This window comes from Rhinolophus sinicus, linkage group LG07, assembly GCF_036562045.2.
Source record: "Rhinolophus sinicus isolate RSC01 linkage group LG07, ASM3656204v1, whole genome shotgun sequence".
Classification (NCBI taxonomy): Eukaryota; Metazoa; Chordata; class Mammalia; order Chiroptera; family Rhinolophidae; genus Rhinolophus; species Rhinolophus sinicus.
The window spans coordinates 102,796,194-102,817,120 of record NC_133757.1 but is presented as its reverse complement, the minus strand read 5'-3'; the positions used below and the strand labels follow the sequence as shown (position 1 = coordinate 102,817,120).

The window sequence follows — 20,927 nt, the reverse complement described above, 5'->3', positions numbered from 1 at the left end:
TTTTAACTTTAGAATTTCAAAAGGAATTGTTTTTTCTACATCCAAAATGCCAATTTCTGTAACATGTAGTTTTAAAATGGACAAGTGAGGACTTTTAAAAGAAGATAAGTATTATAGAATTGTAAGACTTTTCTCTTTGAATAACTGGTATATATTTTTACAATTTACAAAATATAGATTGTTAAATACAGTATTATGTAAGGGGGATTTCTTTTAAACATGAATTTAAAAGCTATAGAAATATTTTACGCAGGTATTTCTATGAGTATTTGCCTTTTTTCTTTAAAGTATTTCTCTTGAGAGAATAGTAGTGATAACTATATATAATTCAAAAAGTATTTCCATTTGAATAATTTTAGTGACTAGTACAATTTCTTCTTAAATCGGGCCTTACATTATTTCTTTTAAAACAAGATTCTCTATGTCTTTTCATCCGGAGGCCTATGTCTCAAGCGGCAGCTCCATGGAGAAAAGGCAGGAACAGTGTCATGAAATCATAACTTCTTCCTTGCTCTCAGGCTGCTCAACACCCTGACCCTCGGGCTTCCCATTATAGGAGGTTGGCTTTTCCACTGTATTTAGGACTTGCTTGTTTAAATTTTTCATACTTAAATTCTAAAAGGACTTTTTTCTTATACAATTTATAATGTTTTCCCAATTACATGACTCTCATAAATAAATGATATTGGTGATCTTGTTTTTCAGAAGTGTGAGGAATAAAAAAAAAAGGACATGCTGTGCCTAAACCTCTTTCCTTAAAAAAAGAGAGGTTTGCAATGACTAATTTGTAAGATTTTTTTTTCCAGATCTAATCTCAGGAGTGTTCTGCAATAACACAGAAAACTCCTTTCTCCCCATTCACTAAGGTAAAGATTCTTGGAGACTAAAACATCTCTCTAAAACTTTCAACGCAAGGTCTTACTCCATCCACTTGTGTGGATCATTTAGGAATTTTCACTTAGATGCCCTGGAAGCAGAAACATGAAGTAGTAAGGTCTGGAAATTTTGCCTCTGTAATTACGAGTGAGCTTACTTTAGCCAGGCTTATTACAAAGAGAAAATTTGTATTTATTTTGAAACATTCCAAGATCTTTAAAAATATGGAACTTCAAAGTATTTCTCAAAGGAATAATAAATTTTCTTTTGTTTCCTAAATCTGTGCAGTGTCCAAAATCTAGAACTTCAATACAGTTTCCCAGGATGTCAGCACTAGTTTTTCTTTTGCAAATGATAAATGCTAGGTGACAAGATGCACTGCGTATGAATAGTAGAACTCCTGTGAAAAAGTACGTTCATTTTGCTTGTAGAAAAACCCGTAAATTGATGTAGAAATGAAATTGAAACCTCAGCGTAATCTTTTGGCATCTGAGGCAAAATAGTTGAGTGGACGTGCTCTCTGTCCCTTTCCTATTTTGTAATTTCATAAAGCTAAGAAGAATGAAGGGAAAGCATATACGAGGTTTGCTTTATTGTTTTCTGGGAATCGACTTGTGCTGTGTGCTGGAATATGTGTACATTTTTCCCATGTTTTCTTTAATGTCTATATTTCTTTGTAATTGACCTCTCAGGTCTTTTCTTTGTACACCTGCTTCCATGAATGTATTTAGAAATAAAACAGAATACCTGTGTTAATATGGAACTCTTATTCCAGGATACATTGCTACAGCCCTTGTGGATGAATCATTAGCTTTGTATAGATAGTATTGTAAAATGCAGTCAAGGTTTTCTCTTGGCTATTTTGAGAATCTTTTTTTGTGTGTGTGTCCTCTGATCTGGCTGCAAGCGATTATAGTCTACAAAGAACGATTATAACTACAAAGAAGGCACATTTTTAGCAATATAAATGTACTCAAATGAAAATAATTTAATTATTAATCATGAATTCCATTTCTCATAATAGACAGGCTGTGGTAATCACTTTAAATTTGAAAGAGTGAAACCAAGTGAGGAAAGCTGTAACTATAGAAATCCCAAGGGTATTTTTATGTTAGATACTATTTCAAGGAAATCAATATTACATTAAGTGGTGTTAAAGCTTTCATGCTACAGGAAAGCACTTCACTTGTCCATTTAATTAATAGTAAATTCAATAAAACAGTAACTCTCTGGAGAGTTGGTTACCACAAAGACATAAAAGATGAACATTCTGACTTCACATGTTTTGCTTTCCCACTTGCTTTGAAGTGATAAATTTAAGCAAAATTTTATTATCAATATTAATACATCTATTTAAATTAAAATAGTTCTGCGTTGGGGGTGAAGTGCCTATCTTTTTGTGACTCATGGTGTAGCTACATGTAAAAATGTGCTAATGATATAATATGGCACAAGATAAAAATAGATAAGTCTGAAAGTGATATAGGCATATTGACTGATACATTTATTAAATACTTTGTAGAGGGAAAATTGAAAAAGAATATTAAAATGCATATTTCAAGTTACTGATTGATTCATTTTTTTCCTCTAAAATGAGCCATAACACAGTACCTGGGCATGACTACACTAGGAAATTTCCCAAATGCAGCAACAAGCTCCATTTTGACTTTATGGGAAATGTGACACTTCATAATATCAGCAGAAATGTAAGGGATCTAGGATGTTATGAAGAGCAGTCTTCACATCTTCCCTTCCCAGGAAAGAGTTCCCATGAGAAGAACTCGTCATAGGAAGAACCCTTTGTACTACTCAACCCAATACAGTAGTTTTAGAACTTTAGCAGCTTGTAGTTTATGTAAACTGTCCAATACTTAGCGCCTGCCATATTGGATTCTTTTTGCATGGCAATAGCATCCCCTAGAGGCAATCAGGGTGAATTGATGTTTTTTGTTAAGAAATGCTTTGACTTGATTATATCATATCATAACACATGTAAGTTTTAGGAAGAAAACGAAAAACACTATGCATAAAGGCATTTAAAACAGAAACCAGATTTACCCAATTGAGGGCACTACTGAAACGTTTTTTCGCATCAGAATGTCAGCCTTCATGACCTAGCTCAGGTCTCATCCTCACTTTGAAATCTTTGGACCTTTTTCTTTTAGTCTGAGTTGTTGGATTCTTTATTTATGCATCAAATACCACTCTGCACATTAGTTTGTGGTAAAAACCATGAACTGCTTCAAGTCAGGGTCCGCATCATGCAGATTTGTACCCAACATTCTTCCCTGCCCCCAGCATGCACCACATAAGTAATGTCCATGCAGTAACTTTATAGAATGAGTGAATGGTTGAATGAAGGTGACAGGAAATTAAACCACAGTGCCATAGGTGCCCTGGTGGGAAATTTCTCAAATTTGGGCCCCCATGGAGTCGCCTCATACTCCCGTTTCTTCCTGATATCTTACTGGATACTTCTGCTTCCCTACATTAGTCTCTTTGAGACATTTGGAACAACACTAAAGATTGCTTGGCTCATCTCCAGAACCTTCATTTTAGATGCCATCTTTTAGGCCCACGATATTCTGGTGACTGTTTTGTTTTTCTCATTCTCTTTAGCAAAAATCAACAGTTATTAATAGATTACTATTTGCCTGGTGTATTAGTTTTTTTGTTTGTTTGTTTGTTTGTTTTCAACTGCTGCCATAACAAATTACACAAAAGTGTACATGCTCAAAACAACATAAATTTATTATCCTACAGCTTTGTAGGTTGAAAGTCTCACTGGACTATAATCAAGGTGCCAGCAGGGCTGTGTTCCTTTACATAGGCTCTAGGGATAGTCATTTCCTTGTTCATTCAGGTGTTAACAGAGTTCAGTTCCGTGTGTTATAGGGCTAAAGACTCAGTTTCCTTGCCAGCCATCAGCTGGGGCTTCCCTAAGGTCCTGGGACTCTCTCTATCCTTGTACATCATCCCCTCCATCTCAGAACCTACAATAGCGGGTCATTTCCATCTCATGTTATCATCTCTTTGACCTCCTGTCATTGCTCCTCTCTCTCCCTGTAGACAAGAAAGGTACTTGACTTTTTAGGACTCAGTCACTCATGTGATTAGGGTGGCTCCACCAGAATAATCCAATTCAAGATCCATAACTTTACTCCCATCTGCAAAATCTTTTTTGCCATGTGAGGTAACATATTCAAAGGGACTAGGGCGTGGAAATTTGAGGGGCCCCATTATTTTGCCTCCTATATCTGAGATGTGCTAAGCTCTTTAGTTATCTCCATTTTATTAGAAGAAATCAAGTCTTGGAAAAGTTGGGTAAATTGGCTACATTACCATGAAATGACAATGTCATGCATATACAACTGCCCCAAACTTCTGTAAATATGCATATCTTTGCTTTAGTCCATAACTATGTTTCTTTTTTCTGCTTCAGGCATTCTTTTCATATCCCACTTGTTTATTTATCCTTCCTTAAAATGTATTAACTATTAATAGCCACAGATATTTTCCTTAATTACTCTACTTTAGTTTCAAGTTCTCTATGGGATGTCTCTGTGCAGCTCGGGAAGGATGTGCTATGTGATTGTTTATTGGGCTGATAGGCCCTCTAAGCTTGGATTGAGCCTTCTTTCTTTATCTTGCTTTCCAGAAGCCGGCTGCCATTGTGGAAGCATTATTTATTCGTCATTGTCTCCTCTTTATTGCAGAACCTCGATGCTCTGCACGACCACCTTGCTACTATCTACCCAGGTATGCGTGCACCTTCATTTAGGTGCACCGATGCAGAGAAGGGCAAAGGACTCATTCTGCACTACTACTCAGAGAGAGAAGGACTTCAGGATATTGTCATTGGAATCATCAAAACGGTAGCTCAACAAATACATGGCACTGAAATCGACATGAAGGTAATGATCAGTAGCGGACACTCTCCTGAACACAGATGACATGCAGAACATTAAAAAATTGTCCTCTGCGAATTTACCTTCAGTTATGGCTGCTAGTGGACCTCACCAGAGGGATATATAAGCCCTAACAGTAGCAAACCCAGCAATCTTCTATATTTGGCCTTGAAATGTAAGGATATACAGGAATGCAGAATATTTTTTTCCTTGTGGCAGAGGATTTTTCTTTCTAATTATACATGGCTTGAGGCCACATGAAATTTGGTTTGCGATCCCTGACAGCACACACTAGCTGGGAAGCAGGATATGTGACTGGCTAGGCTGTGGCCTTCAGAATACAAAAAACATAACGTGGACAGTCAAATTATAAGATAATGTGAAATTAGATATTATCTTACTGTTTATTGTTTCTTGGTGGATTTTTTTTTTCTGTCTGTCCCTGAAATGTAATTGAAGTATTTCATTTTGTGAACTAAAAGTTTTGCTTTTTTAAAAATTAGATTACTTGGTGAAAGGAGCCAGATCTCAATACTTGAAAAATGTGTTGTTATTGATAATACATACTGTCGGTTTTTAGTGATAATTTCAAGGTATTCATACAACAATTATGCAGTAAAGAGAACCATAATTTTTCTCTATTTCTGACCCAGATAGTCTCACCCAGTCAGATGCTTTTTGTATGCCCAGCATATTCAACCCAAAGCGCCATTTCTCAGTGGCCCCACGTTTGAGAAAAGTGGGAGGAGGGACAGTCTATTTCAGCTTTCTTTCTTTATGGCAGTCCTTCATATCATAGTTATGTTCTAACATATGGAAAGCTTAAATTTTAAGTACAATACTATACAAACAAAAATTGTAACATTTACATTAGTTACATTGGAAAAGTATTCCATGTATTTAATCTAGTAATATCACATTAGATTTCATGGTTTGCTTTCCTTCAGGAGTTGGTGTCAATTCTTACATGACACTGGTTGGTGATTCCCAAGTGCATCCTTAGTTTTTCTACAACTAGAGAGTGGGACCAGGCGTAACATGACATTATCAAGTCCAGAGATTTACAAATTAAAATGTTGGGTAAAGGATTGAAATTCTTCCATAATTAGGAATCTCACTAGAATTTAATCAAAATCTTATATGTCTTTTATTTACAATCTTTGATCCTGACACCAAAATAACACATCTATACTAAGTGAGCCAATATCAGGGTGTTTATGCATACTGTGTCTGCTCTTGGGTGTTTTTTACTTAGCCAAGCTGAGCAGGGAGCAGGTAATGAAAACTTCGGGAAAGAAACATGAATTAGGACACAATTGGAAATTTCAGTTGCTGGGGTATTTAGAGTCTTTGGTATGGGAGGGTGACAGCATTAGCATACTTTATATAAAATTCAAGTTTTTACTTAATTGTGGGGTTCATTTTATTCAATATTTGGGTTGTCTTGTGGCTTTCATTTTTTAAGTACTCCAAATAGACTTTTGAGATATTTGCATTTGACAATTATATTTTGTATGTTTAATTATTTTCAAAGGCACCGTTTTAATTTCCTGAAGTATTCTTCTATTTAACAGGTCCAGAGCTAGTAGACAATTTATCGACTGTAGAAATATTACACCATGTCATGAAGAAATATGCCAAGGATAGATTAAAAATATGGTCAGAAAAGCAATTTGTTTTGCCAATTTAATTCAAGCAAAAGAGTAGAATTAAGGAATTAATTAGAAAATTTAGATTGCATGTAATTCAGTTCTTGTAGCTAAAATGGAAGCAGAGCAGAACATCAAAATTAGGCCTGAATTTTAAGATTGACTCTGTTTTGTTCGTTTTATGAGACTTTAGGAAAATCAACCTTAATGGGGCAGAATTTTTAAATTGTAAGTCAGAATACAAATGTTTAACCAATGTAGTAGATTAGTGTGACAGTTATAGTAATTATATCCTATTTTTACCAGGAAAATATATCTGAAAGAATATGTACAAATAACGTCCATGTTAACTGTGATTTACTCTTAAGTCTCAGAAAATGCTGCAGTGAATTCCTGAACAAAAAAGTGAATAAAGAGAAACATTTTATCTTCATTTAGCTGTATCTGAAGAAATATTGCCCCAACCATTTCCCATTTGGATCTGGCTGCAGTTGAGATAGAATTTTTCCCCTTATAGGAGGACGTGTTGCTTATAATTTCTTGAACTCAAAAGAAAAACAAAAAGCTTTTCTATGCCTTAATAATGTATGTGCCTGTGGATAGTATTTTAGAAATGTAGTTTCAGTTTAAATATAGTTTTAACTATAGAAATGTGGTTATTTAGAGATTACAGAAATGCTTACTTAGTGGAAGTTTAGAAATGTAATTCTTTCTTTAAATATAGAGCTTTGCTCACAATTATGATTACTTCCTTTGGATGAATTCCTAGATTTGGAATAAAATCAAAGATGTATAATTGTTAAGGACTTTTTATACATATTATCAATATATCCTTCAGAAAGATTAATCAAAGTACTTTCCCACTAGTGGTGTTTGAGATGACTTTTTCTGTATCCTACCCAATTTGGTATTGTAATTTTATATACTTGCCAATTGATGGATAAAAAGTGAAATTGCATGTATTTGTAAATATGATTATCATTTCATTTCCCTCTGTTTGTAAATATCTTTTTTTTTTTTTCACATGTTAAGTGGTGCTTCTTTGAATGGTTTATAGGTCATTCACAGTGTGCTGGCTGAGGGGGAGAAGCTCACCAGGATTAGAGGGTGCTTTGCTCCCAATTCTACCAGAGTCTATATGGGCTGTTAAGGGACTGATACCAGATTTGCAATTTTACTATGAATAATTTTTCAGTCTGCAAATTTCATAAATACATGTCCAAACATAGTTTTCTATTTTAGGCATGTGTAGTATTTGCATATATTAAAAATTTAGAATGAACTCTCTAAATGCAATTCTATAACCAGCTTCTTAGGTATTTCAGTATTTTAAATCAATTGAAATGCATACAGTTAACACCATTTCCCCCCTCGACATCCAGGTCATTCAGCAAAGAAATGAAGAATGTGATCACACTCAGTTTTTAATTGAAGAAAAGGAATCTAAAGAAGAGGATTTTTATGAAGATCTTGACAGATTTGAAGAAAATGGTACCCAGGAATCACGCATCAGCCCATATACCTTCTGCAAAGCTTTTCCTTTTCACATAATATTTGACCGGGACCTAGTGGTCACTCAGTGTGGCAATGCCATATACAGAGTGCTTCCCCAGGTAAACTGACATCACACTTCCTTTGGAGCCTGAGACAAAAGGCCCTAAGGACACAATTGTTATGCTGATTTATTAATTCTTTTAACCCTGTGACTGTGTATTAGGTAAGGTGCAGCGTATCATATATCACAGAAGTTGTTTAAACATGAGATTAGTGGATTTGAGCATACTGTGACTTTCCCTAGGACAGCTATTTATTAACGTTTTTTTTCTGTTTTACTCACTTACAGTGCAGTGGGAATGCCATACTTTTTATTACATGAGAAAATGGATAGCATTCTAGTAACAATCAACTTTCACTTATTCATTCATTGAATAAATATTCAACGGATATCTACTGTCTGAAAATAGCTTCCAAATCAACTTTTGACATTTTCAGGGAAAATAAGAGAATTGAAAAAAATGCCAAAGAGGAAAATGATAGAGATTATCATGGGGTTTAATAGAAAAAGCATCAAAGGACAACAGTTGGGATGATGATGAGAAGTTACATTTGATTTGCATTATTCAAACCCATTTGTAAAACCCTTCCTTTCTGCTTGCCAGTTACTAACTTTTGGAGTTGTACATGACAGCTATCTAAGGATACTTTTTGCTTATAATTAAAGAGACTTGATAATTCAGAATTAGCCCAAATAGGATCAGGCATAAACTTATAAATCTGGAAGCAGAATGGTGTCCTGGGCTCCTGTGCAGACTCCGCCTCTCCCTCATTGTATGACATGAATTGTGTTACTTTGCGCCTCTCTGCCTATTTTGTCTTTGTTATACAGCATGAGGATAGAGAGCACAAGAAGAACTGGAAGCCTAGTCCCTTGTCTGTTATAAGCAACCTGTTGTTGTTATTATTATTATTATTATTATTATTAACGATCTCTTGATAAACTGTGTTTGCTGGTGGTTTTGATATTTCAATTTCATTTTAAGACATAGGTATTTCACACCTCATGCTACATTTTAAAATATATCTTTCCATTCTTTCTTCTTTGAAAATGCTTCTCTTATTTCTTAGCTTATATTGGACTATTAGTCTTCTGAATCCACATTAGGTTTTATGTACATGAAACTATTTAATGTCTATTTAATCACCAACTTGCATAGGTCAAGATGTGAGTCCATAGTTGAGGTAATTTTTCTACAAAATAATGTATTACTACATTTATATGTAATTGAGCTGGTTTAATCTAATGGTATCAAATCATTAAAAGCATTTTGAATAAGTAAGTGTTCTTTTCTTTTTATCTACATTTTAGCTCCAGCCTGGCAATTGCAGCCTCTTGTCTGTCTTCTCTCTGGTCCGTCCTCATATTGACATTAGTTTCCATGGTATCCTTTCACACATCAATACAGTTTTCGTATTGAGAAGCAAGGTAATTAAGATATTTCATTAAATGTGAGTAACAAGGTATGTTACATATTCAAAGTGTTCCGAAGGAAAAAGTAGTTACTGTGATATTCTATAAGATGGAGGAGGTATAGTGAAATCAAAGCCAAACCTCAAAAGGAGTCCTATTTCAAAGGCAATATTATTATTTTTGGTCTGCCTGAGGCACAATGGAACTCTGTCATCTAATCAGAATTAATAAAAGTAACTGTTGAGAATGCCTTGATGGCACAGCCCAGTTTTACATATTAAACCAACAGTTTTTACTTCCTGTACAGCTACAATGTCCCATTTTAGAAATCAGAGCTGATAAAAATATTATTTTTAAAGAAAAATTTCACTCACTTTCTTAAAGTGTCCAATATTCATGGTGCTATTCTTGTGGGAAAGCAAAAGTGATAAAATATTCATTCAGTTGATAATTTATGTAGTACCCAGATCTCACAGTTTCTGTCTGTGGGATTGATACAGCAAATGTGTTCTAGAGTACACATCCTTCCTACAACCCTCCCAAAGGTCTTACGTACACATACTTAATGTATTTGGAACTAACTACTGCTCTACAAATGCAGTGGTGGGGAGTTGGTTTATTCTTTGATGAAGCTTGGTGTTATATGTTGTAGCCATACTGGAAAATCAGAAATAGGATTCATTGATGCTTTAAATAAATATATTAACAGTACTACAACTACGCTTTCTGGGTTCAAAGGAGATAGTCAAGTCACTTTTCTGCAGTGATTGTAAGGGAGCTACTTCGCTTATTCTCTGGCCAAATTCTGGTGAAATGCCTTCCCCTGTTCTAACTGGTACACTTATGCTCCCTTATGGTTTGGTGGGAAGTAAAGTATGCATGTCCTTCTTTTTGCTGAATTGTTAGGTAGGAAGAGAGGTACTAGTTATTAATGGCTATGTCTTGCCTTTTCAAGGAAGGATTGTTGGATGTAGAGAAATTAGAGTGTGAGGATGAACTGACTGGGACTGAGATCAGCTGTTTACGTCTCAAGGGTCAAATGATCTACTTACCTGAAGCCGATAGCATACTTTTTCTGTGTTCACCAAGGTAATGATTTTTAGATTAATTACCATGGTTACAGGTACGAAGGAATTCAATAACATTTTATTCAATCGTGTCTATATATTCTCAAGTGCAATTAGATTTTACAAGTCTCATCGTATATCTCTCTATGACAAGGTTAATATCATTTAACATTTGTAATAAACTCGGAAGAAAGCATGCATTCTATTTTATTTGCCATGTCTTGAACTATTTGCTGAGTGTTTATGCCATTCGATCATGTTACACCTAATCGGCAGTTAGCTAATTCTATAACTTTGTACCTTCCAAAGAGGCATCCTGTAGAAAAGCAATTCAGAAAGCATCTAATTTGGTGGTGTAAATACACTGGTTATAGCTGGCACCAAATGACTTTTCAAATTATTTCAGGATTTCAACTATTTTGTGTTAAAAAATATTTAGCTATTTCAATCAGGATACACTATTCAAAATACATTATTAAGTTGAAATTTATGTTATTTTCAATTAACAGCAGAGGGGAGTAAAACTGTAAGTTGGTGTTGTTCCAATTTGACAAAGCATTTTAACAAAAGATGCATGAGAATTCAGACTACAAAAAATGTATCAAAATTTGCTTTAGAACAATAGAAGATAACTGTGGAACTTGTTGTTAAATGATATTTTGTATATTTTTAACTTTATATAACCAAAATGTTTACACATTATTTAATAACATACTCGATAAAGGATGTTTTGGTGGCCTATTGACTCAAAATTTAATTTAAAGTCTACTTTGGTTATTTTTCATTTAAAATTACCATCAAAATTTCTGAAAAATCGAATGAACTTTGTAACAACTTCCTTTAATATTATTAAGACAGTATTAAGTCAGTATAAGATTTAGTGATGACTTTTTTCCTAAGAATATATATCATGAAAATAAAAGAGACACGATTAAGGAACATAAACTTACTTTTTTGTTAATAACCTCCATTGGTAAATTATATCTTCATCTGCCATCAAGAAGTGTTTTTTTCTTCTGCCTCTGTCCAAGTAGATCTTTAGTATAATGACAGCTTCTCAATAGGGACAATTTCTGTTTATGGCGATAAAGCTTTCTTCGGAAATAGAAACAGAAAATTTGAAGTCTGTTTGTTAATTACTATATGCAGAAATTTGTCACATAGTGAAACATTTGCAGATTATCATATGTACCAGTCCATGTGTATAGAAAGATTTGTACTCACATTAAAAAAAAAAAAGAGGTCAACTAAAAGCATTTTCATTTGAACAATAATTTCAAGAGGATTAGTTTAAATTTAGAAAACTATTAATAGTTTATTAAAATAATAATTTTTAGAAGAATAAGACATGATTTAAGTTTTCTAACTGAATATGAGCATTTTTATTTTAAGCCTATAATCTTTTTTTCTCTGCTCATGGGCAGGTCTTGTATACCAGTTGGCAGACGATCTGGCCTCTTTCCAGAGGGGTCTATTTCTGCAAGTGAGCTTTAACTTACATATGCATTTTAACAAAATGTAAGGTGACAATGTGCTTCATTAGTAAACTCTTTGATCATTTTATTTTTCTATATCGGTATGCTAATTTTTGCTTTGATTTATGGATTTTTCTATTGAGAATATATTATAGAGAGACATTTCATTAATCCAAAATTCTTCAATTAAATCTCAACTCAATTAGGTCATTTTAGAAAACTGATTATTGTGAAGACCCAGAAGTAATTACTTTGCATTTTAAAAAACCATACCAATAAAATAGCTGTCAGGCATTTTCACCAAAGTATAAATTTTTCAAAAGCAACTTTTTACTTATCAGAGCTTCACTGAGTCGATAAGCATTATTATATTGTTCTAAAAATGGCTTAAGTTGCAAAGATGCATGAAATTTAGAAAGTTTAAGTATTGTTTCGAATAAATGAGAAACATTTGTCAAAGAAAATAGAAGAAATTAGAACCAGAAGTAAGAGTAATATACAAATATATGTCAGAAAGTCTTAAAGACACAAAATGTTTATTGAAGATGGATCATAAGTCTGGTTGTAAACTTTTAATTTTCATGTTTAGAGGGAAAAGCAACCAGTTTCAAGAGTCATGGAATTCATAAGGCAGAAATGAACTCAAAAGAAACACAATTGTCTCTGCTAAAGAGAGTAAAGATAAATTCTTCATCTCTTGATAATGAGGAAAAACTAATGAAGCACAGCCTTGTGTTAAAAACCTGAGCAGGTTTCATATTCTACCTTATCTTTCAATTTAGGCTGATGGCATCAGAAAACGCAATTTGGCAAAAATGCATTTTAAATTCATGGTTCTTTGATAGATTTTTAAATCTCTAAAAGAACGGAGTCACAGTCTTCACGAGATTGTCCAATTTTTTTTTTTCTTTAGCCTGAGAAGCTTTGGAATGGTAGGGATTATATTCCCTGACAGTAATCAAGGTTGGTGTTGTCATGTGGACAAGTTGGACTGATGTTACCTCATCTCTCTGTGCAAACAGTGTGATGAATCTGGACGATTTGACAAGGAGAGGTCTGTATCTAAGTGACATCCCCCTGCACGATGCCACGCGTGATCTCGTTCTTTTGGGAGAACAATTCAGAGAGGAATACAAACTGACTCAAGAACTGGAAATCCTGACAGACAGGCTGCAGCTCACGTTAAGAGCCCTGGAAGATGAAAAGAAAAAGACAGACACGTAAGTATGTAAGCTTGTGGTTAAAGAAAGGCACAATTGTTAGGCATCGTATCTTGTGACTGTACTATAGTGAAGATTGAGAATCAGACTGAAAAGTTATGGATGCCATTGTATTCTGGAGTAGTAGATTAACTCTTCCACAGCACTTAAAATGAAATTATGCATACAGACATAAATCAGTCTTAGTGGTAGTGGGAATGTGTCTTCTATTTTTGCAAACTGAGCTGAAGGAATATATGTCAATACATCTCTCTGAAAATCATTAGGATAATTCAAATGCATCAAGTCTGACTATCCATTAATTCATTCATTCATTCCTGTACACAAGAAATATGTACCGAGCACCCTCTGTATGCCAGAGGTTGGCCAAGTGCTGAGGGTTACACTGAGCACTGAACTTAGGATTGGCCATTATATTTGAAAAGATTTCTTTTCTTGGACTCTGAGTTATTTTAGGTCTTGGCTGGTATGAATCTGACAAATGGTAATGTCATCTGTAATGACAACAATTATATCTGTAAAGACAAACATTAGCAAAAAACATAAAACTATTGTTTTGCTATGAGTGGTAGATCAAATTATGAAATATTGGACAAGTAACATTAAAGATAATGCTGCATTTTCAAGTAATTCATTGAAACAAATATACACTGCGCATACTACTTGGCCTTGCTTGCATATATTAAAAGGACTAAATCACTGACACTCATAAGATATTTTACCCATTATGTGTTCATTTTTCACATTTATATTATAGGAAGTTATCTAGTTGGAGAATTGAACTGATCTGCTTTACTTCCAGGGGGATGTGCTTTACTTCCACTCTAGTTGAACACTCAGAATAGTGGTAATAGCATTATTCTCTATACGTTTCTTGCACTGATACATACAGAGTTGCCCATGGATGGATGCTGTGCCCACACAGAAACACATCAGTTAACCATTTAATAGCATAGATACACATTTTAAGAAAGGAAAAAACTGTATTATAATTACACTGATGGTAAAAACTTTGAGCACCTCTTGTAATTGCAGAAGTCAAACGTGACTTCGTGACTCGTATTCGTCTTTTGTTATCAGTATATATTGAGTATTACAATTTTAATACAGTTTTTTCCTTTCTTAAAATGTGTATACAGTTTCTTGGCACTCTCTGTATATTTTTTGATCAAACCATTTTGTGGAAGACCTTCTGGGGAAGGTTGAAGTGCTGGGAAAACAATGGGATCCAATGTCCTGGGATCTCCCCTGAGGCCGAGATCTCCCCTGCTTCCAGCCTCCAAAAGTATCCATAGCTTTTTAATTCACTTGTTTTGGTCTTTGTATACTGAAGCTGAAAGCTGTGTTTAGTTTCTTTTGACCACTTAACATTCCTCATGGTCCTAAACTGACCCCCTTAATCTATCCAGGTATTTTGCAAATTTCAGAAAATATATGGGGCAAGCCGCTGAAATTCCTCCCACTGCTTGAAAAACAACTCAAACTGTATGTTGTGTTGGGATGTGTTACAACTTTAACCATGAACAATATCACATTTTTGGAGCTTGTAAGATAGTACTTAGGACACAGGTTCAAAGTCATATGGGTTTGTAAGTTACTCAGTGTCCTGCTCTGGCTGCTACGTTAGAAAACCACCGAGGTTATGTTTTGTTTGTAGATATTTGTTTACCAAGATGATTTAATTATAAACCATTCATTATTGATTTTCTTTTGTGCTCAGGAGTTCTGTTCACATTTTAAAATTCAAATATAGCTTTAAAATATTTTATACATTGTTTAAAAGTTAAAAATGAAAGTATGGGGAAATTCCACTAAAGTTAGGAAAAACAATGAGAGCTCGGCTTTATCTGCACATTAACTTTCTCTGGCTATAGAGAGGAAAAAAGGAGGAGGCATCATTTGTTCCTCTTAGTCCTGATGCCAAGAGCCCTTAGGTCTCCCTTTTTCTGCTTCTCTCCCTGTAAATCCATCAGTAGCCATCCTTCTCCTGTTGCGTTTACCACATGTGTCCCCTCAGGACGATCCCTGATGCCACTGTAGTAGTCTCAGTGTTGCCTATAGAAGGAAATCTTTTCTTGTCTAGACCAATTTCCCCCGGTCTTACTAGTTTCTTCCACAGAAGAGTGAAGCATGCATGAGATGGAGAGAAATCTGCTTCTTTCAATACTACTTTGCAACAATTGGGATACATTTCTTACTCCTGAGAAATAACCATGCCCCTGACATTGTGCTATTTATATACAGTGTTTTAAGTGCTGGTAATGACGACTTCCATATTGTGATTATCATAATAGGAGGGTCAGATTACAGGACTAGCAATCCAAACTTTGACTTCCTATGGCAGTCCTTTGTCTATATGTTTGTTTCACTTATTTTGATTTGCTATGAATTGGTTTGGCCTTGGGGACGTTTTATGTGATTAAAACAGACAAATGATTTATATTGTCTGTATGTCTTATTTTTTACTTATTAGTATGGCTAATATTTACTACTAATTTTAGAAGGCCTCCTATAAAAATCCAGGCCTTTACAGTACGAATGACATTGATGTTCTAGGAAATGGCCAGGTGAAGCACTACAACTATTCCCAGCATTTCTAACCATGCCTTTTTTTCTGAATCCCACCAAATAGGTTGCTGTACTCTGTCCTTCCTCCATCCGTGGCCAATGAACTGAGACACAAGCGTCCAGTGCCTGCAAAAAGATATGACAATGTGACCATCCTCTTCAGTGGCATTGTGGGCTTCAATGCTTTCTGCAGCAAGCATGCATCTGGAGAAGGGGCCATGAAGATTGTAAACCTCCTCAATGACCTCTATACCAGATTTGACACCCTGACTGATTCCCGGAAAAATCCATTTGTTTATAAGGCAAGTCCTGACCACCAGGTAATGCAGTGCCGTTCAGACACCTCCCTCCAGAGGCACTGCGGTCAGCGTTCTCTGGCTGGAGCTTTGGTATATAGGAAGACCCCATGTATTCAATATTTACCACTATCTTAAAGATCCACTTCTTGTTCTAAAAGGTTCTCTTCCTTGTAACCAAGATGAATGGAGCAGATGATGCCCTAATTGAAGTGAAATGTTCAGCAGCTTTTTTTGCACTTACATTCACGCATCTGTGCTGGTTGTTTATCACACATAATATAAACATGGCATTCATTTTAGTGCTCTGTAAGAGACATGCTTACTGAAATACATAAATGCTTTGTACGGTAAAGAAGTCGTGGAGAATGAGAAAGGGGCTGGGATTTTAGATAATATCAACTTGAAGATAAACATTTACAAAGCATTTCTGACTTTGGTTTCAATTAGAAAAAAATATATATAATATTGGAAAAATGAAGTCAGTGGAATATTGCTTCATAAAGGAAAGAATGTTAACTAAACCATCTCCAGGCATCTGGAATAATATAAGTGCCACAAGAACTATTTATTTTATAGTCGTTTTTCCGAGGTACAGTGTAACACTTGGTGAGCACATCATAAAAATAAATGGTTAATGACCATGATAAATCATTGAACTTCAGGCAGTGGCTCTTGTGCCATGAAAGCATCACTGTTTTAGGGTGAAACAAGGCAATACATTGTTCTACTGAATTCTAAGGGTATCTGAGGTGAGAAACTAGAACTTACAAGACGAAAAAGAATACCATGTCTGTATCTGCCTGTAATCAAAGACCTCAAGAGCCATGTGTGTAAATTTCAAATGTTTACAAGGTTTCATCTTGGAGTTGAAAGCCTTAAAATTTTTAGAGAATTAAGGGAGAAGATAGTTTAAAGTTACTGAAAGCCTTGGACAAATATTTTTGTATAGGGGCAACAAATGAAATAGTCTTGTTTATGCTAACCAACCTCTAAATATGTGTTAGGTGGAGACTGTTGGTGATAAGTATATGACAGTGAGTGGTTTACCAGAACCATGCATCCACCACGCACGATCCATTTGCCACCTGGCCTTGGACATGATGGAAATTGCTGGTCAGGTTCAAGTAGATGGGGCATCTGTTCAGGTTAGTAAATAAAGTAAATATAATAATAATGGTAGTAGACCTCTGTGGACAACTGATTCATATTCTTGACCAGACAGTCATTAACTACATATAGGAAGGGCATCTTCACAAGAAACATTGCAATATTTTATTGAGCCCGTTGTATTGCATTCTTTCACGGAGATGGCAAATCTCTCCATCTATCGACATCAGCTAGTCTGTTTCACGTACTGAAAATCATGAGAATGAGATGAAACCTCCTATCCTTTCTGGTTTATTTTTAAAAAATCTCTTTCCTATGTCTCATGTAAGTTGCCAGATTCACATCTTTGAAATCGTCAGACTTTAGGAAAGGAATATTTCTCTTAGAAAACAGATTTTGTGAAGGTTTTGATTTTGTCTGTAATATATACTTGGGAGTTTTTCTCGAGAATTCTTATGATTCTTATATGACGACTCTACATTGTTCTGTAATATAAAATAAGCCTGTATTAGTGTACTAGGGATTGACATTATTAAAGCAAAGCTTTGATTTCTGCAGATAACAATAGGGATACATACTGGTGAGGTCGTTACAGGTGTCATTGGACAGAGGATGCCTCGGTATTGTCTGTTTGGAAACACTGTCAACCTCACAAGCAGAACAGAAACCACTGGAGAAAAAGGAAAAATAAATGTGTCTGAATATACATACCGGTAAGAGAACATGTTTTGGTATTTATTGATTTGCAAGGAAAATGTCTTTTTGCCTGTGGTGTCAATGATTTTTGTTACCTTGAAGCAGTTAACCACCCCTGCCCTCAGGATTGTTTATTTTTTATTTGAGAAGATTTTGTCATTAGTGACACTGTAAAAGATTCCACAGCATCTTAGGAATTCCTGAGATGTCCATTGTGCCTAAAACCTTGAGTTACCTGTCAATACAATGTTAGTGTCTCTCTGGGCTGCGTTGATTTATCTTTCGTACATGTCGCTTTCTCCATGCACCCATTGTCCGTACGTCTCTCCCAATCCCTGTCCCCTGACTTTCAGATGTCTCATGATGCCAGAAAATTCAGACCCGCAGTTCCAGCTGGAGCACAGAGGCCCAGTGTCCATGAAGGGCAAGAAAGAGCCAATGCAAGTTTGGTTTCTATCCAGAAAAAATGCAGGAACGGAGGTATGATCAATCAGAGCCTACTTCTTTTCTTCAAGGCAATCTATACATATGAGAGCTAAATCATAATCATTGAAAATATGTTTCATTGGAAAAGCATTCTTGCTTACAGAAATGAACGCTTAAGTAAAGCCGCAGAAATACTGCACAATTAATGAGCCAGTTCTTAGCGGATACTTTATGGTTGCCAGCTTTTGTCCACTCATGAAATTTGAACCAAAAATACTAGCTAGAGAAAGCCTGTGTTTTTGTTCTCTCTCCATAATCTGGCCCAAACTCAGCTGAGGCGTGTGGGCTGTGAGGGACTCCCCTGGCTTTCAGCCCTCAGCTCCATCAGGTGTTCTGCGATCACCATTAGCATTTCTTCACCATGAAGCTTCAGATCCTACGAAGGGCCAAACTATCTTCCTGTGAAGTGTTTGGGGATCTTTGGAAGTCCTGGTCCCTTGTGTGTTTTTCCTAGAGAGAAGAGTGACTTGTAATTTCCCAGAATCCAAGTGATTCTGTGGGGAAGCTTTAGGTTCATGCTAGTACTTATGATGGTCGTACTCCAGCCAGAACCCATGTGCTCCCGCAGATCTCAGAACATCAGGGCTCCAAACCGGAACCCTGTGGCTGAGTGCCTGAGGGCTTGTATACACAGGTCATGCCCAGCCTTTTCCCACTCACAATGTGTTGCGTCAACAACAACTTTGACATTTGTTCCCCTATTGATGTGTTGATTCTTTAGAGAGTGTGAGACTACTTGATTATATTTTTTTCCTGTATGCATACCATTCCCTAAAAATGCTGTCACAGTATAACAAATCCCAAAAGGAAAGGAACACCAAGTTTTAAAATATTTGTCTTCATTCAGCTGTTTTAACTTTCAATAATTTACTTATGGTTTTGGTATGCTTACTAATGTTCTTCTGATAAACTGTATGTCAAGTGTCGGTCATTTTAATTGGGTGGCCCTGTTTCAAGCAATTACGGTGGGAATAATTTAGAAAGACTAGATATAAATGCAGATCACAGTCTTATAGAAAAAAATAAAAAGTTGAGAGTACTACAAGCTTTATTATCTCTGAAAATTAATCCCTTGTTTCTTCTACTTTTTAAGGAAACAAAGCAAGATGATAACTGAATCTTGGACTGTGGAAGGAAGGAGACCGAGATTAGGTTCTGGTTATCCTCTAACAACACAGCAAGGCGAGCAATTGTTACCTATGGATACAGAATTTTGCTTCATCCGTTTCAATTATCCCAAGCTTTTCTCCTAGGTATATCTTTCACTATTCATTATTCAACTTTAACTCTGCTTTTGATTCTTTACAAGGTTTAATATATTATCTAAAGTTTGGCTTTAGATGTGGATGATATGCGCTTCATGTGTCTTAAAATCTACTGCAAGCATTACCTAACATGGTAATTAGCAAGTAGTAGGCACCCAATAAATATTTGTTGAATTGAATTAAATGAAACTGAACAGTATTTGGCCATGTGTATACAGACCGTGGTTTACCAAATCTGTTTCGTGTTCCATATATATGTATGCATATGTATATTTTAATGACTATAACGTATAACAAACTTTATATCGTCTTGGTGTATATCATTATAGAAATGATTTTCTAAAGAAGTGAATTCTAAGTTTTAGGGGAAAAAGTGGTTTATTTTCAGACTCCCATGCTAAGAAAATAGTGACTATTTTGAAGTGTGCTAATTTCCCTTCAGAAATGCAGAATACACATTTCTGTGATTAAAATATTTGGTTGCTCATTCACATCATGTGGCAATTATAATTCCTCTAAAATGCTATCATTTTTATTGTATCCCTTAAATCTCATTGTATCTTATTAAATCTTATCTACTGTATTTTATTAAATCTCATTAACTACATGAAGCTGTTACAGAAAGTGGCACTGTTTCCCATTTAGCTATTACATTAGCTTGGGATCCATGATAGGGACTAACCACATCCTAGAATAAAGCTGGAAGCACTGTGGGGACATTCTGTTAATCAGAGTGGACTTTTATTCCCAGAAATGAGCTGCTTTTTCTTAGCTTAGAAGAATGTGATTATATCCAGGGCATCATGTTTGGAAAACTTAGTTTAAACTAATTTCGACATAGAATGCATTCCCATTGGAATAATTGGCCTGTTGCTCTTAAATGTCTCTGATAATTTATTAATATCTCTCTTTATAAAATATAGTGCCACTACTTTTGTGTAAAAATGTTTGTCTTTAAATTTAGTGTTTCATATCAACACATCAATATATATGTATAAATGTTCCATGTTAATGTGTAAAACAATCTGCAATAAATTATTTTTTTCCACTTATCTCTAGACAGTTTTTACTTCAACAAAAATGATACGTTGTCATTTTATTAATGCTAAATACGTTTTATGATTTAACCTGATCAACATTTAGGTTAATTTTAATTCACTGCTATTATAAAGTTTAATGGCTCCCCTTAGATAAGCATATCCTCAAATGCTACTTTTCTTTAATACCAACAAAATGACAGAAACAAGTCTAGACTGGGGGTGGGGAGGGGGTGCACAGATAAATAATGCAATGACATCAGCTCTTGAAGTCCTCACAAGCTTTTAAGGGTGAAAGATTACATA

The 20,927-nt window shown here is 35.2% G+C and overlaps 1 protein-coding gene across 2 annotated transcripts in view; it reads left to right on the top strand.

Annotated features, from left to right (window-relative positions):
• GUCY1B1 (guanylate cyclase 1 soluble subunit beta 1) overlaps positions 1 to 20,636 on the top strand; it is a 42,698-nt gene extending 22,062 nt beyond the window's left edge. For both annotated transcript variants that reach the window (XM_019733181.2, XM_074338400.1), the window contains exons 5-14: positions 4,593 to 4,790; positions 7,816 to 8,046; positions 9,300 to 9,416; positions 10,357 to 10,490; positions 12,966 to 13,163; positions 15,796 to 16,033; positions 17,035 to 17,175; positions 17,696 to 17,850; positions 18,187 to 18,313; positions 19,413 to 20,636. In XM_019733181.2, coding sequence (XP_019588740.1) covers positions 4,593 to 4,790; positions 7,816 to 8,046; positions 9,300 to 9,416; positions 10,357 to 10,490; positions 12,966 to 13,163; positions 15,796 to 16,033; positions 17,035 to 17,175; positions 17,696 to 17,850; positions 18,187 to 18,313; positions 19,413 to 19,436 — 1,563 coding nt within the window. In that variant the 3' untranslated portion in view covers positions 19,437 to 20,636. The remainder of the gene's footprint in view (positions 1 to 4,592; positions 4,791 to 7,815; positions 8,047 to 9,299; positions 9,417 to 10,356; positions 10,491 to 12,965; positions 13,164 to 15,795; positions 16,034 to 17,034; positions 17,176 to 17,695; positions 17,851 to 18,186; positions 18,314 to 19,412) is intronic.
• Positions 20,637 to 20,927: the final 291 nt, after the last annotated feature.